The sequence below is a fragment of the Neoarius graeffei genome, chromosome 17 (genome assembly GCF_027579695.1).
Source record: "Neoarius graeffei isolate fNeoGra1 chromosome 17, fNeoGra1.pri, whole genome shotgun sequence".
Lineage (NCBI taxonomy): Eukaryota > Metazoa > Chordata > Actinopteri > Siluriformes > Ariidae > Neoarius > Neoarius graeffei.
This window is the reverse complement of record NC_083585.1, coordinates 28,979,277-28,996,231: the sequence shown is the minus strand read 5'-3', so window position 1 is coordinate 28,996,231 and position 16,955 is coordinate 28,979,277. Positions and strand designations below refer to the sequence as shown.

General features: G+C 40.9%; 1 protein-coding gene across 1 annotated transcript in view; it reads right to left on the bottom strand.

The window, feature by feature from the left end:
- Positions 1 to 16,955, bottom strand: part of lrrc75a (leucine rich repeat containing 75A) — a 76,067-nt gene that overhangs the window by 32,285 nt on the left and 26,827 nt on the right. The window contains exon 3 of the mRNA XM_060943962.1: positions 6,620 to 6,732. Coding sequence (XP_060799945.1) covers positions 6,620 to 6,732 — 113 coding nt within the window. The remainder of the gene's footprint in view (positions 1 to 6,619; positions 6,733 to 16,955) is intronic.

The following is a 16,955-nucleotide window of genomic DNA, read 5'->3' as shown; positions in this document are numbered from 1 at the left end:
GAAGTTTCTATATTTCTGCATAAATATGACCTAAAACATCATCATATTTTCACGCAAGTCCTAAAAGTAGATAAAGAGAACCCAGTTAAACAAATGAGACAAAAATATTATACTTGGTCATTTATTTATTGAGGAAAATGATCCAATATTACATATCTGTGAGTGGCAAAAGTATGTGAACCTCTAGGATTAGCAGTTCATTTGAAGGTGAAATTAGAGTCAGGTGTTTTCAATCAATGGGATGACAATCAGGTGTGAGTGGGCACCCTGTTTTATTTAAAGAACAGGGATCTATCAAAGTCTGATCTTCACAACACATGTTTGTGGAAGTGTATCATGGCACAAACAAAGGAGATTTCTGAGGACCTCAGAAAAAGCGTTGTTGATGCTCATCAGGCTGGAAAAGGTTACAAAACCATCTCTAAAGAGTTTGGACTCCACCAATCCACAGTCACACAGATTGTGTACAAATGGAGGAAATTCAAGACCATTGTTACCCTCCCCAGGAGTGGTCGACCAACAAAGATCACTCCAAGAGCAAGGCGTGTAATAGTCGGCGAGGTCACAAAGGACCCCAGGCTAACTTCTAAGCAACTGAAGGCCTCTCTCACATTGGCTAATGTTAATGTTCATGAGTCCACCATCAGGAGAACACTGAACAACAACGGTGTGCATGGCAGGGTTGCAAGGAGAAAGCCACTGCTCTCCAAAAACAACATTGCTGCTTGTCTGCAGTTTGCTAAAGATCATGTGGACAAGCCAGAAGGCTGTTGGAAAAATGTTTTGTGGAGGGATGAGACCAAAATAGAACTTTTGGTTTAAATGAGAAGCGTTATGTTTGGAGAAAGGAAAACACTGCATTCCAGCATAAGAACCTTATCCCATCTGTGAAACATGGTAGTGGTAGTATCATGGTTTGGGCCTGTTTTGCTGCATCTGGGCCAGGACGGCTTGCCATCATTGATGGAACAATGAATTCTGAATTATACCAGCGAATTCTACAGGAAAATGTCAGGACATCTGTCCATGAACTGAATCTCAAGAGAAGGTGGGTCATGCAACAAGACAACAACCCTAAGCACACAAGTCGTTCTACCAAAGAATGGTTAAAGAAGAATAAAGTGAATGTTTTGGAATGGCCAAGTCAAAGTCCTGACCTTAATCCAATCGAAATGTTGTGGAAGTACCTGAAGTGAGCAGTTCATGTGAGGAAACCCACCAACATCCCAGAGTTGCAGCTGTTCTGTACGGAGGAATGGGCTAAAATTCCTCCAAGCCGGTGAGCAGGACTAATCAACAGTTACTGGAAACGTTATTGCTGCACAAGCAAAGGTTCACATACTTTTGCCACTCACAGATATGTAATATTGGATCATTTTCCTCAGTAAATAAATGACCAAGTACAATATTTTTGTCTCATTTGTTTAACTGGGTTCTCTTTATCTACTTTTAGGACTTGTGTGAAAATCTGATGATGTTTTAGGTCATATTTATGCAGAAATATAGAAAATTCTAAAGGGTTCACAAACTTTCAAGCACCACTGTAGCATGTTCCTAATAGTTTCAGCATGAACACATGCCCTGGGATTCCAGTAGAATGATGGTGACAGCAGACATTAATGGGTCTGAGAGATCCAGGTAGCTGGAACACTTTAAGGCTGTTATGTCTTTATTCCTCAGCCCAGAGAGATGGAGCAGCAGGTCAACTGAAATCAGCAAAGAGGTCAGAGCTCCAGTGACTCCCCAGAGTCTCCAACAAACACAGGCTATAAACAGCAAGCAAAATTTCTGACACACACACACACACACACACACACACACACACACACACACACACACACACACACACACACACACACACACACGGAGTCTGTCGTGAGCAGCCAGGGGAAAAAGAGGAGCCTGAGACAGTGCCAACCACAGTGAAGGGACAATCGCGTGAAGAATGCTACACGCACTTTCATCATTTTTATCCCCCCGGCATCTAACGCAAGGGGATATAGCTATCGTTCTGTCTGTCTGTAACCATTTTAGTTTCTGGAGCATAACTCAAAAACTACTAGGAATTTTCTCACAAAACCTGACAGTTATGTTAAGTGACTAGAGGAGTTGTGCCTTTTGACATTTTGGGAACTGTGATTTTTATTTTTTCCGTATTTCCATGGCAACCAATTCAACTTAGGAAAATTTGGAGTGGGGTTTCATGTGGGGGCCGGGGGGATACGTCATCTCCTGATGACTCTTGTTTATATCTTTAACCATCAATTTGACATGTGTGTCTTTTCTACCTTACAAAAAGTGAGAAAATACTCCCTGATATTTTTCAGGACCCTTACAAAAATATAGTCTACTTTAGGACATTTTAAGTGCATTAAAGCAGCATCTTATACTGAAGCTAACTTTCGGTATTTTATATTCTATCCATGTACTACTTCTAACGTTGCTTTGGACTAAACTGGAATAAAATGTACACTTCCAACTTGTTTTTTAGCTTATTATTATTATAGAATAATATTTTTTTAGCGACTACTACTACTATGCTACCAACATATTACTTTACTTAAATGTAAACTGCATAATGTCTACAAAGTACATTCTGAGTGAGAAACAAATCAGTTATACCACAACCCCAAATCAGAAAAACTTGGGACGGTATGGAAAATGCAAATAAAAAAGAAAGCAGTGATTTCTAAACGTACTTTGGATTGTATTTCATTGCAGACAGAATGAACCCAAGATATTTCATGTTTTGTTGGTCAACTTCATTTCATTAATATACATACATTTGTGCATTTCAGACCTGCAACACATTCCAAAAAAAAGTTGGGCCGGGGGCAATTTAGGGCTAGTAATGAGGCAAAGCACTTAAATAATGATGTGATGTGACACAGGTGATATCAATAGGTGATTGTAATAATGATTTGGCACAAAATCAGTATCCAGGAAAGGCCTAGTCTTTGAAGAGCAAAGATGGGCTGAAGATCTCCAGTTTGTCAACAAATGCATGAGAAAATTATTGAAATGTTTAAAGACAAATGTTCCTCAGTAGAAAGATAGGAAGGAATTTGGATATTTCACCCTTTATGGTCCATATCATTAAACGATTCAAGGAATCTGGAGGAATTTCGGTGTGTAAAGGGCACAAGCCTAATCTGAATACCTGTGATCTCTGATCCTTCAAATGGAACTGTATCAAGAACCATCATTCATCTATAGCTGATATAACCTCATGGGCTCGGCATTACTTTGGCAAACCTTTGTCAAGCACTACACTACAGAGTTACATCCACAAATGCCAGTTAAAAAATTTCCTGTGCAATAATGAAGCCTTATGTTAACTGTGTCCAGAAGCACTGTGGACTCCTCTGGGCTCGGAGGCAGCTGGGATGGACCATCACACAGTAGAAACGTGTATTGTGGTCAGATGAATCAGTACTCCAGGTCTTTTTTGGTGCTCCAGACCAAAGACAAAAAGGACCATCCAGACTGTTGCCAGGAACACGCCCAAAAGTCAGGGTGTGTCATGGTATGGGGTTGTGTCAGTGCCCTTGGCAAAGGTAACTTACACTTCTGTGATGGCAGCATTAATGCAGAAAAGTACATTGAGGTTTTGGAGTAACATACACTGCCTTCTTGATGACATCTTTTCCAGGGATATTTCAAGACGATGTGAAACCACATTCTGCATACATTACAAAGGCATGGCTGTGGAAGAAGAGGGTGCCTGACTCCTCTGTCCCCAACAGAGAATGTGTGGCGAATTCTGAGATGAAAAATATGAAACGACGACCCCGTACTGTTACATACCTTAAGACCTGTTTGCAGGAAGAATGGGACAAAATAACACCTGAAACACTTAATCACTCGGTGTCTTCAGTCCCTAAACATCTTTTAAGTGTTTTGAGAAGGAATGGCAACATTACAAAGTGGTAAATTCCTTACTGTCTCAACATTTTTTGAAATGTGTTGCAAGAATCAAAATGAAACGTGTTTATTTTGAAAAAACAATAAAAAAATTCATGAGGTAAAAATATGAATTTACTATTTTGAGTAAATTCAGGTCAAAGATTCTTTACAAGTCATTGTTTTTAGTTTTAATTTCAATTTCAACATACTGTTCCAACTTTTTCTGATTTGGGGTTGCAGTATAGTTAGTTCTTTGCATATCACATATCGCTACCTATCTGAGAAGGTTCCTGTGAGAGATGTGGACGATCACTGCATTTATTTGATGTAATACTGCTTATAAAACTTAGCAGGACCTAATAGGCTCTGAAAGATGAAGGAGAGCGGATAGCTATTTAAATACAATTTAAACATGTATTCTGAGCATTTATGAGAATTATACGTATACTCATAATTAAAGCTTGCTCACATAATCTCATTTCATCTCATTATCTGTAGCCGCTTTATCCTGTTCTACAGGGTCGCAGGCAAGCTGGAGCCTATCCCAGCTGACTACGGGCGAAAGGCGGGGTACACCCTGGACAAGTCGTCAGGTCATCACAGGGCTGACACATAGACACAGACAACCATTCACACTCACATTCACACCTACGGTCAATTTAGAGTCACCAGTTAACCTAACCTGCATGTCTTTGGACTGTGGGGGAAACCGGAGCACCCGGAGGAAACCCACGCGGACACGGGGAGAACATGCAAACTCCACACAGAAAGGCCCTCGCCGGCTGAACCTGGACCTTCTTGCTGTGAGGCGACAGTGCTAACCACTACACCACCATGCCGCCCACTCACATAATCTAATACAAAATAAATAATGTAGACTTAATAGAAATAGTATTGAGTATTTTCTTATAATTAGTAGTCCATCGATAAGTAAATATAAATATTTTTGAGACCCAGTGTGCTAATACACTATATATCGAAAATGAACTGAAGTATGCTTGACATTTAGTGCACTTCTCTTCAAGTACAGTATATATTAATATATTTCTTGTAAAGATGGTTTTCACATATCGGTACTTTGCTTCCAAACCCCTTTTGCTCACTAAATTTCAAAGGAAGGATCTCTTTCTATTTTAAAAACATATGAGGTGCTCTGTAAAAAACAACATATGGTGTTGTTTTTCCCAAGATTACTTCAAGCAGTTGATTAAAATTTCTCCCAACCCTCAATTTGAAGAAAAGTGAAACAGGGAGGTGAATGATGATGATTACTTCATGTCTCATCTCATCTCATTATCTCTAGCTGCTTTATCCTTCTACAGGGTCGCAGGCAAGCTGGAGCCTATCCCAGCTGACTACGGGCGAAAGGTGGGGTACACCCTGGACAAGTCGCCAGGTCATCACAGGGCTGACACATAGACACAGACAACCATTCACATTCACACCTACGGTCAATTTAGAGTCACCAGTTAACCTAACCTGCATGTCTTTGGACTGTGGGGGAAACCGGAGCACCCGGAGGAAACCCACGCGGACACGGGGAGAACATGCAAACTCCACACAGAAAGGCCCTCGTCGGCCGCTGGGCTCGAACCCAGAACCTTCTTGCTGTGAGGCGACAGTGCTAACCACTACACCACCATGCCGCCCTATTAGCATGCAAGCTAAATTCTCTTGTCAGTATTATTAGCGGTCATAAATTGTTTGCTCATTAATTGTTTATTGGGTTCTCAGTTAAAGGCACATTAATTACTGTCAATAGCCAAATTCACTGAGGGATTTGAGGCAAATAATTCACTTGTAGTTCTGACTTGTGCTTTTATTTTCATATCTCATCTCATCTCATTATCTCTAGCCGCTTTATCCTGTTCTACAGGGTCGCAGGCAAGCTGGATATAATAAGTAAATTCAATCTTTAAGTATTTATTAAGTATTTATTATATTTAAGTACACATAAGTGCTAGTAGCTTTACACTTAAGTGAAAAATCTAAAGCTGTACTTTCTACTTTTCTACAAAATATTTTCGCACTATTAATTGAGGAAGTAATTTTCGCATTTTTGCTCCTTTTCCTTGTAGTAAACTTGTATTTTGTAAATGTTTTAAGGCAGCGTGAAGACAGGCTGAGACAGTACTCAGGGAGAGATGAGCTGTGGCTCATATCCACGCCAGCTCTGGTAACAGAATATCACATACTGTCTCCTAAGCTCCACTGCGGACCTCTCAATGCGGTTTGGGACCTGAAGGTTAGTTTGAGATTTAATTTATTGCTGTGGTTTTTAATTTGTTTACTCTCACAGCGCTGACAAATCAGTGCTTAAAGTAACAGCTGGCACCGTGATGAATTCAGCTGCCTGTTACGAGGAAGCAGAGAGTTTTTTTTATTTTCATAATGTATCTAATGAATAAGAACTTGCATTTGGCTCTTATGAGTGGATTTGCAGAAAGGCCAGACCTTTCCATCATTTGCACTTGAATTAAAATGGAAATTCAATTAAAAAAAACAAAACAAAAAAAGACCATGAGGCCATGAACATCAACAAACGCTGATAGTAGAGGAGGTTAGAGGCAGACCGAGAGAGAACTGGCACGGGAGAAGAAACAGAAAAGCTTGTTGTTCCATTAAGTTAAATGATGTATCTGATACTTTCCCCACTTTCACAGGTGAATCCTGCACCTCCTGGTTCCTCAGCGCATGTGCTCGGAGTGCTTACCACGCCTGAGGTTTCCTCTTCAGCAGGCCCTGTCGTCTCCATTGCGAGTGTGGACTCAGGTGGTAGGTGAGCTGCCGGCACACCTTTTCCATCGCTCCCAGAGAATCACCCTCCTGAACGAGCAAAGAATGTAGGAGCAGAGAAAGAGGAAGAGGCGTCAGTCATGCGATAGACAGAATCGCTTCATGTGAACTATAGTGATGGGGAAAATCTAATTTCACTGGCAAAAAAAAGCACCAAAGAATACAGATAGATTCCTCAATTCTGTTTTAGCACAGCCGTTAGTTTAGCTCCGACGAGCAATGGTTGCTCTGTGTGTGTGTGTGTGTTTGTGTGTGTACTCATGATAAGATTCATGAGTGCATAATGTGTTTTCAGACTGTGGTGCTGCATGATGATGTGTTTTATGAGTTTCTCTGCAGTTCTCTATATTTCTTACTCACAAGTGCAGCACAGACTCTTAGAAAAAAATTTCCTTAAGGGATATGTGGATGGATGGATGGATATTTGGATGGATATTTGAATGGATATTTGGAACACTACATTTCAACTAAATAACCATTAAGACAAAAAAAAACCCTATAAGTTGTCATATGAAAAATGTTTTATTTTCCAATATTAATAATTATTATACACACAGGACACTTTTCAGTGTAATAAAAGCATGTTCTATTCCCTTCTAGCAGGTTTCATTCATTTAGTTTGATATCATGCAATATTTTTAGCATATCGCTTGTCCTACGTGTATTACGTCACTCTACCCAATGGGGAATGAGCATTGAATATGGTTTATGATATTGCATGGTTGTCAAGGCAACATGACGTCACACATCGGCGCTGATGTGAATATCCAATGAAAGAGTTTTCTGCCGCGCATGCGTGGAAGCATTTTTGTTCACCAGCAGTGCCTGCAGTAAACTCATTATCTCATTATCTCTAGCCGCTTTATCCTTCTACAGGGTCGCAGGCAAGCTGGAGCCTATCCCAGCTGACTATGGGCGAAAGGCGGGGTACACCCTGGACAAGTCGCCAGGTCATCACAGGGCTGACACATAGACACAGACAACCATTCACACTCACATTCACACCTACGGTCAATTTAGAGTCACCGGTTAACCTAACCTGCATGTCTTTGGACTGTGGGGGAAACCGGAGCACCCGGAGGAAACCCACGCGGACACAGGGAGAACATGCAAACTCCACACAGAAAGGCCCTCGCCGGCCCCGGGGCTCGAACCCAGGACCTTCTTGCTGTGAGGCGACAGCGCTAACCACTACACCACCGTGCCGCCCCCTGCAGTAAACTGTCACAGTGAATTGAAAATGCCATAATATATGTCTCATCTCATCTCATCTCGTCTCATTATCTGTAGCCGCTTTATCCTGTTCTACAGGGTCGCAGGCAAGCTGGAGCCTATCCCAGCTGACTACAGGCGAAAGGCGGGGTACACCCTGGACAAGTCGCCAGGTCATCACAGAGCTGACACATAGACACACATTCACACCTACGGTCAATTTAGAGTCACCAGTTACCCTAACCTGCATGTCTTTGGACTGTGGGGGAAACCGGAGCACCCGGAGGAAACCCTCACGGACACGAGGAGAACATGCAAACTCCGCACAGAAAGGCCCTCGCCAGCCACGGGGCTCGAACCCGGACCTTCTTGCTGTGAGGTGACAGCGCTAACCACTACACCACCGTGCCCATAATATATGTTTTACATGTAAAACATCTGCGCTAGTGAGCAACTGTGACAATTTGTAAACAAACATGGCTGCCAGGTTTGCTTCATTAAATACGGAAGATTCTGAGAGAATTTTAAAAGGAAAAGACACGTTGAAAAACTGAAAGGCTATCAAAACTTGATGAGATATTCTTCACGCATACTTACAAGAGAAAAACATACCAATGGACATTGAAAAACTGGAAAAGAGAGCAATAGTTGAAATATTGTCAAAGTTCTACTTCTTAACTTTTTGTAAAATCTATAATTGGCATACACATCAAATTTGTATAATAATAATAATAATAATAATAATAATAATATTGGCTGGCTTTTTTCGTGGTATATCAGATATATTCCATTCAGCTAGCATGATATTGAACTTGTTTTCGACTCGTTCAGTATCATGCTAGCTGAATGGAATATATCTGATAGACCACACACACAGAAAAAGCCAGCCAATATTATTTAAATATTTATTAAAAGGTCCAGTGCATATAAATACCTCTGCCAACTTTGTTGGAGGAGGTTATGTTTTCGCCTTCAACTGTTTGTCTGTTCCCTATGTAACTGAATGTAGTGAATGTATGTTGATGAAATTTTGACAAAAGGTGGGTCATGGGCCAAAGAACAATTGATTAGATTTTGATAGAAATCTGGATATGTCTGCAGATCCAGGATTTTTGTTTTGTTTTTTCCCCCAACATATGGTTGTGGTCAGAAGTTTAAATACAGTGACATGAATGTCATCTTGGATTTGAATGTCATGGCAATATTTGGGCTTTCAGTAATTTCTTTGAACTGTTCTTTTTCTGTGGCAGAATGTACAGCATACATCTTTAATTAAAAAAAAACACTAGAATTTGGTGCACAAGTTTTAATTTTCTTTGGGTTTTCTGAAATCAACACAGGGTCAAAATTATACATACAGGGTCAAAAATTTACATCCGTTCACTTAGATTATTAATTCAGAGGTGCTGAAACTTCCAAAATGTCTCTTATCTTGCCAAGGCTGAGGTCTCTTAACTTCCTGTTAATGATCATGATTGACTACAGCTGGTAGCTTCTCTGTGCCTTCATAAAAAGGGTTTGTTTACAGCACTCATTGGATTGACCAACACACAATACAGTGGGAAAGTCCAAGGAGCTCAGTGCAGATCTGAGAAAGAGGATCGCAGATATACACAACTCCAGAATGTCTCTTGGAGCCATTTCTAAACAACTGCAAATTCCAAGATCATTTCAAACAATTGTATGCAAGTTATTGTGAGGTGTAGTCACTTTGCCAAGCCACTTTACTTCAAGAAAACCCAAACTGTCACCCTCAGCTGAAAGGAAATTGCTTTGGACGGTCAGGAACAACACAGGAACCACCATGGCACAGCCCTGCCATGAACTGAAAGCTGATGGATCACTGTCTACAGTTCAGATCACCATGGACTAAGAGGCTGCTACCCCCTGCTCCAAAATTGACACCTTCAAGCTTAACTAAAATTTGAAGCTGACCACACGGACAAAGAAAAAAGCCTTCTGGAGGAAAGCTGTATAGTCAGATGAGACAAAGATTGAGTTGTTTGGCCACAATGACCACCATGTACAGAGGGACACTGTACCAGCAGGTGGTGGTGGTAGGATCATCATGCTCTGGGGCCATTTTGCTGCCAGTGGAACTGGTTCATTGCACAAAGTGGATGGAATAATGAAGGAGGAGGACTACCTCAGAATTCTTCAGCATAAACCATCAGAAACTTGAACACGACTTGGAAGTTACAACAGGACAATGAACCCAAACACGCATCAGAGCTGGTTGTGGAGAATAAAGCAGGCTAACATTCAGCTTAAAACAAGTCCTGACCTCAACCCTGTTGAAAATATATGGACCGTGCTTATAAGTCGAGTCCATGCCAAGAAAGAAAGAAAAAAAAATTAATTGAACTCTACCGATTCTACCATGAAGAGTTGTGAAATATCCAACCAGAATTCTGCCAGAAGCTTGTTCATGGTAAACAAAAATGTTTGGTCAAGATGAATCTTGCAAAGAGACATTTTACCCAAATATTAGGTGTGCTATATGTATATTCTTGACCCTGTATGTATAATTGTTGATTTCAGAAAACCCAAAGAAAATTAAAACTTGTGCACCAAATTCTATTTATTTATTTATTTATTTATTAAAGCTGTATGCTGTACAATCATTCTGCCACAGAAAAAGAACAGTTCAAAGAAATTACTGAAAGCCCAAATATTGCCATGACATTCATATCCAAGATGACATTCATGTCACTGTATTTAAACTTCTGACCGCAACTGTAACTCAGAAAGTAGTGAATGGATTTTGATGATGTTTTAAGGAAAGGTGAGCCATGGGCCAAGGAACAATTGATTAGATTTTAATGCAACTCTGAACATGTGGCTTGGCGGACGTATGCACTATACCGAATGCCCTTCTGTTTTTTTTTTCCTGTAATAGTAGGCCAACTTCAGTGTCAGCATTGTACCTGGGGTGACACTGAGTTAAAACTGGTGGGAAATACTTACACATCAAATGCCAGCTCAGAAACATTCTGAGTAGAAAAAAGTAGCTGACTGAATAAAACAAAATTGTCATATCCTTTACAATTAATAAAACAGTAAGTAGATAACATCACCAGATGCATGTTAGGTAACTTCCTAGGTTTGTTCCATTACAATAGTAGTATTACACATAAAAAGGATATAAATTCTGAATTGGCATGGTTGTACATAGCATCAACTTAAAGCTGACTGTGGCAGTGAGGGTGTGGTCGCGTGTCGGCTGTGAACGGCGAGGAGTCAGGTGAACCAGCAGGTCACATGTGATCAGTGACACCTGTGATTGATGACTGGCTGTCAACTACTGGTGTGTCTTTCAGTGGCCAGTAATCAGGGAGAGCGAGCATTGCTACCGAGCGCCGTGTTTATGTGTGTGTATATGTGTGTGTGAAGTAAATCTCTGAAAGGTGAAGCCAAAAAATAATAATAAAATAAATAAAATGCACCTGGAACTGTCATGCCCGTCTCCTCACTGCCTGAACCTGCTAGTGTTACACTGACATTGTGCGATTTAACCTCAGAGTAAGCAAATGTGTTAGAATGACGCAATAATCCACTCGAGTGTGTGTGTGTGTGTGTGTGTGTGTGTGTGTGTGTGTGTGTTACAGTGATTTTATCATGAGTAAAGTTGTTCTTATGCATGACACTGTCGTCAGGGACGCTGCTAGAAATTTTGGGCCCTATGAAAAAATATAATATTGCCCCCCCCCCCCCCCCCCCCCCCCCCCCCATGTTTCTGGTAACCTGACTTCTTCATGATGGTGTCAATCTACTGATGGTTCACCATCAATTCTGCTTCTACCGTACGCAGCTAACGTTAGTGCTGGATTGGAAAGCAACAAACCTAACGCGGCGTCATGCTCTGGCTCCGCCTACGCAAGACTGTACCATGTCATGAATTGGAAGCGAGGTCAAATATAAAGACTATCTACTCTAATAATTTTGCAGAAAATGGAAACCCAAACCAGAATGTTGTTGTATTTGCTTGTTTTAAGAGACAAAATTATTATTATTTTTAAAATTAATGTAACTTACACATGGTAATAATGTTAATATTGTCCTCTGAGGGCCCTCTGTCAATGCTGGGCCCTTAGAATCGTCCTAACTTCCCCCCTTAATAGCACCCCTGACTGTAGTCAATGTAACACACACGTACTGTTTTTTAGAAAACTGTGATGAAAACAATATGATGAAATCCAGTGTTCAATAAATAATTCAATTTATTAATATAATATTTGCAATTAGCCCTGTGATGACCTGGCGACTTGTCCAGGGTGTACCCCGCCTTTCGCCCGTAGTCAGCTGGGATAGGCTCCAGCTTGCCTGCGACCCTGTAGAACAGGATAAAGCGGCTAGAGATAATGAGATGAGATGAGATGAATATTTGCAATTCATCTATCATCAGTAAGCTTTGGTTGCTAAGCAACATAACAAAAAAAAAAGATTAGGGTATACGATGGATGTCTTAACTGTAATGGTTTTGTTGCTTTAAAAGCTGGTGCATTAATACAGAATTCAATTATTGTCTTTCGGTCACAGGCGTGCGTATACTGAGGATTTTACAACAGCTTTGAATGCCAATCAGGTTTTAAAACAGAAACTATTCTTTTTATAACACCGAACCAACATTTAGCTCAATGCCTATTGCTTCTTTACTCTATGATACATTCTGCAGTCTTGGATCTTCAGCAGTCGTTTATCTTAGCCGTCCTTGTGCAATATTATTGTTTTTGCTCCTGTTTGCATTGAGAACTGCTGTTTTATTAGAAATCAGCTGTTAGAGAGCCTTTGCCCCAGAGCCGAGCTGGTTGTTTGTTCTGTGCTGTTGGGTTTAATTTGCTCCATTAAGTGCAGCAGCATTAGCAGATGTCTTCTAGTGTAAACTCCGTCATCTTCACAATGTGACTCATCCATGAGCAGAACACTAGCGCTGTCAATCACACAGCCGGACTCATCATCCCCCCTCTATCTGTCAATATGTTTGCGATCAAAATTGCTTTCCTCTTTACTGCTGTTAGCAGCATTCACGAACGCTTCTGAAATCTGGTCTGATTTGAAAATAGTCAATACGTACTTCACCTAAATGTCATTTCCTGTATCTCATGTAGCTCGATGTGACAGACACACCATTAAAATCTACATCCTACAGCTAAAAAGGGAGATTTGTTTTGTGTGTGTTCATGCACGTAGACAAGATCATATTATTTGTGGTTTGATTGGAAAAACAGCCTTCTATTGCCCTGATATTCAAGATCAAAGCTTTTTTTTTAATCATAAGTACCATTCGTTTTCTGCTTCTCCCCAGCTAACACACACACACGACAAACTGACTGTGTAGATGCCCCAAGATATGATCACATTTCAGCTCAGAAGAAGGAATAACGATCCTGTCATATATTTTTGTTTCCATTTTCAAGATAAAAAAAAATCAATTGATAGTTACAGATGGAATTAAAAAGATGCGCTTGTTTATAATTTACATCTCCTGAATGACCCTAACTCATAACTACATCATCACTTGTTTACCGCAATGCATTATGGGCGATACCTGGGCTCAGCTCCGCCGTACTGCTTACTTTCGCCTTTGTTAAACACTGCATTATTCTGTCTAACCGGTTTTAACCATGTCTAAAGTGAATTGCTGTGGGCCTTACTGTGTCTCCACAACAAAGAGAACACCTAATTTGAACTTTTATCAGCTGCCAGTTGAGAAGAAGAGAAGAAAGAAATGGATAAGTTTAATCCCCAATGAAAACCTAAGAACTGAATCGAAATGGACAAATGTTTGTAGCTTATATTTCTCTGGTGGGAAAAAGACGTACTTAACCGTGACCCAGTAATATTTTCATGGTCTGCGGAATGGCCTTCGGTTACAGAAGATTATAACATTTGACACTGTTCATCGTCTGAAACTAGCGATATTCCAAAGCCTGTAAAAACACAGAAGCATTTTTCGGCCTTTGCCTCTCGACATACCAAAGCACTTGGCAGCCGAACGAGCCTGTCGGACCAATAAAACTCCCAAACCATGAAGGGTTCTCTTTCGGGTATTTATAATGTTAAGTGTACCTCACTAGCGGCATTTATTAATGCGTCACCATCTGGGTCACATATGTATCGACTTAATCCACTGTTTATTAAGTCCTTCACCCTGTAAAACACACCAAAAATTAAGTTCCATCTGTGTTCGACAAATAAATCCAGATTGGACTTGCAGAATAGTTTATTTCTTAAAGGAGAACTGAAGGCAAATTTTTTCATTATCAAAATTCTATTTCTCATTTTATTAAATACTATTTTGTCACTGCTATAGCAAGTTCTGAGTGTTTGAAAAATGCTCTGTAATATATCAGTCCATATGTCAAAACAATGGCCGTAAACGAGATTCGTTGAGACCTGTGCGAGACATCGTAGGACGGAAGTAAAACGTACAGCGGAAATCAAAGTGACCAACATCTGCCAACGTCGTCAAAAGACGCGTGTGCCCTCTTTCGAATGCTGATGTAATCAAGCCGGAAGTTTTGTTTGTTTTGATAGCAATCAGGAAAGTTTGAAAAAAGTAGGCAGTAATCGTCATTTAAACTCGTTTTTGTGCAATATTTCGTTTGGAAAATAGTTTTCAAAATGGCGGCACTGACACCTGGCTGACACTTCACGTTTCGAAGTCTCGCACAAGTCTCGTGAAGATCGCGTGGATAAGCGACGCCTGCCGTGGACCAAACGAACTAAATTCAACACGGCTAAAAACTGAATAGGCCGATAAGTATAATATTTAATTGCAATTAGTTGCCAATACGAGTCACGATATAAGGTTACTAAAACCGAAAATGTTATTGAATAACACGTTAATTAAGAAATAAAGCAAGTTTAAAAATGACTTCAGTTCTCCTTTAAGATTTGATTAGACGTAGCAAAATGTTTCAAAATTAGGAATTAAATTATTTAGCATACAAATTATTTATGTTGTTTGCACATTTTCGTTGATTAGGCCTATAAAGTTTTGCTATACCTGGCCACTGGACCTGGCAGTCGGTCTAACATGAATGTAACTTCGCTATGAACATTATAGACATTACAGCCAATTTCAGAGAGGCTACATACAATTCCCGATATTCAGATAGATTTGTTGTCTCGATAAAGTTTACCTGGTGCAATATATGTCCTCAGAAATAAGACATTCTGAGATTTGATGTTGTTGTTGTACAGTGTGGTAGACTCGGTCTGGACTCTTACCTTCTCACCAAGCTTGATTTTGATTCCGAGTTTCCTGCTGTAAACCCTTGACATGTTATCCACCTCTTTAAATCGCCAATTTCATTGTCTTCCATGACAGAGCATGGCAAAATCGCTCCTCTCATACTGCTCTGACGTAAAATTAATCTAACATCTGTCGTATCACTCAACTACTGACCCCGGCTATCCCCCACAATGCACTGCGGTAAACAAGTGATGATGTAGTTATGCTTGTGGGCTGTTGCTCCTGTGGTGTTCAAGCAGGGCCAGCAACCTGTTCAGTGTTGATAAACACAGCCACAGCTCTCACAAGGGACCTAGTTGTACATGCCTTAAGCTGAAGATACTCTGCAAGGATCTGCTCCAGCCTTTCCCCTTCCTGAATCGGTGTAATGTGGATTGATCGCAGACAAGGCTGCTGCTGCTGCCATTTCAACTTTGTGCTGCGATATAAGTTAGTCTAACTAACGGAAGATTAATCCTCACTTTTTCTACCCATGTTTGGCGCCTTACGTAGGGACGGTGGGTGGGGGGACAGATAGGGGTCACTATAAATCTGGGGGGGACATGTCCCCCCCGTCCCCAGTGCCATCTGCGCCCTTGGTGTCAATCATCTGTCGATATTAGAAACAAATAGTAGAAACCGTATCATCCAATCTGGCAGCCCTACACTTACTAGGAAGGTCAAAAAGCATGTTTCTTTTTTTAATTTCCCTCCATTTTCTCTCTAATTTGGTCACCATGCCAATTCCTTCCTCCTAGCCAGCTCTTCCCGATCATATGACAGCTTGTAGCCTGGGAGGATGAAGGTTGACATGCTTTGTGAAGCCGGCCGACTGTGTCTTTACAAATTGCTACTCATGCCATGTCACGCTCAGAGGAAAGCACTGGTTCTTCTCTTGCACATACATAAGCTCACAGACACCAGTGGCTGGCTAATGTTGCTATGATTGACAGGGGAGAGAGAGACTGTAATCCCTTCCACCCAGAGAGCACGGCCAATTTTTCTCCATTGGCTCCTGCTCATGAATGGCTGTGATATTGTTGGGATGTGAAACTATGTTCTCCCAACAATAGGGCAAATGCTTTTCTGTTCTCATAAGAGTCCTGACAAAGACGCAAGACACATACCGTACTTCTGGAAATACTTCACCACAGAGCAAGTCTTTCTAAAAACCAGATGGTATAACATTCTTCATGTCTGCGTTATTCTTCTGCTTTATTTGCACAATTTTCATGCGTGCACTCAATCCACCACATTTTCGGGCACTACGTAATGCACGCTGTGGCAGTGGGGGCGTGGTCAAGCGCCGGTCTGTGACCAGAGGGCGGAGTCAGGGAAGGTAAGTGGCAGAATCACTACACCTGATGTCAGTTAACCTGTTTGTGTGTCTTCCCAGTGACCGCGCCCTATATAAAGAGAGAGAGAGCAGAGGAAGTGAGCTCTCTCCCCAGCCAGACGACTTGTGTGTGTGCATGGCTGTGAGAGTATGTTTGCATCTGAAAAGAGCAAAATAAATGAAGTTATGGAACTTTATTCTGGCCTGCCGTCTTTCTGTGCTCCTCCCCCTCCTATGAACTGCCACACACGCATAGTCGAAACACTCGACACCACTGCTTGATCACCATTCAGTGTTTGTTTCCAGTGCTGGATGAAGACTTGATGCTATTAAAAAGCTATTAAAATAAATGTTTGTCAGTGATATTTCTATGAATACTGTTTCGTTTACCAGTATAAGCACATATATCATGTGTCGGGTTTTAGCTCAGTGTGTCCTGAATGTGCCCTTTCGGTCACGAATTTTCAT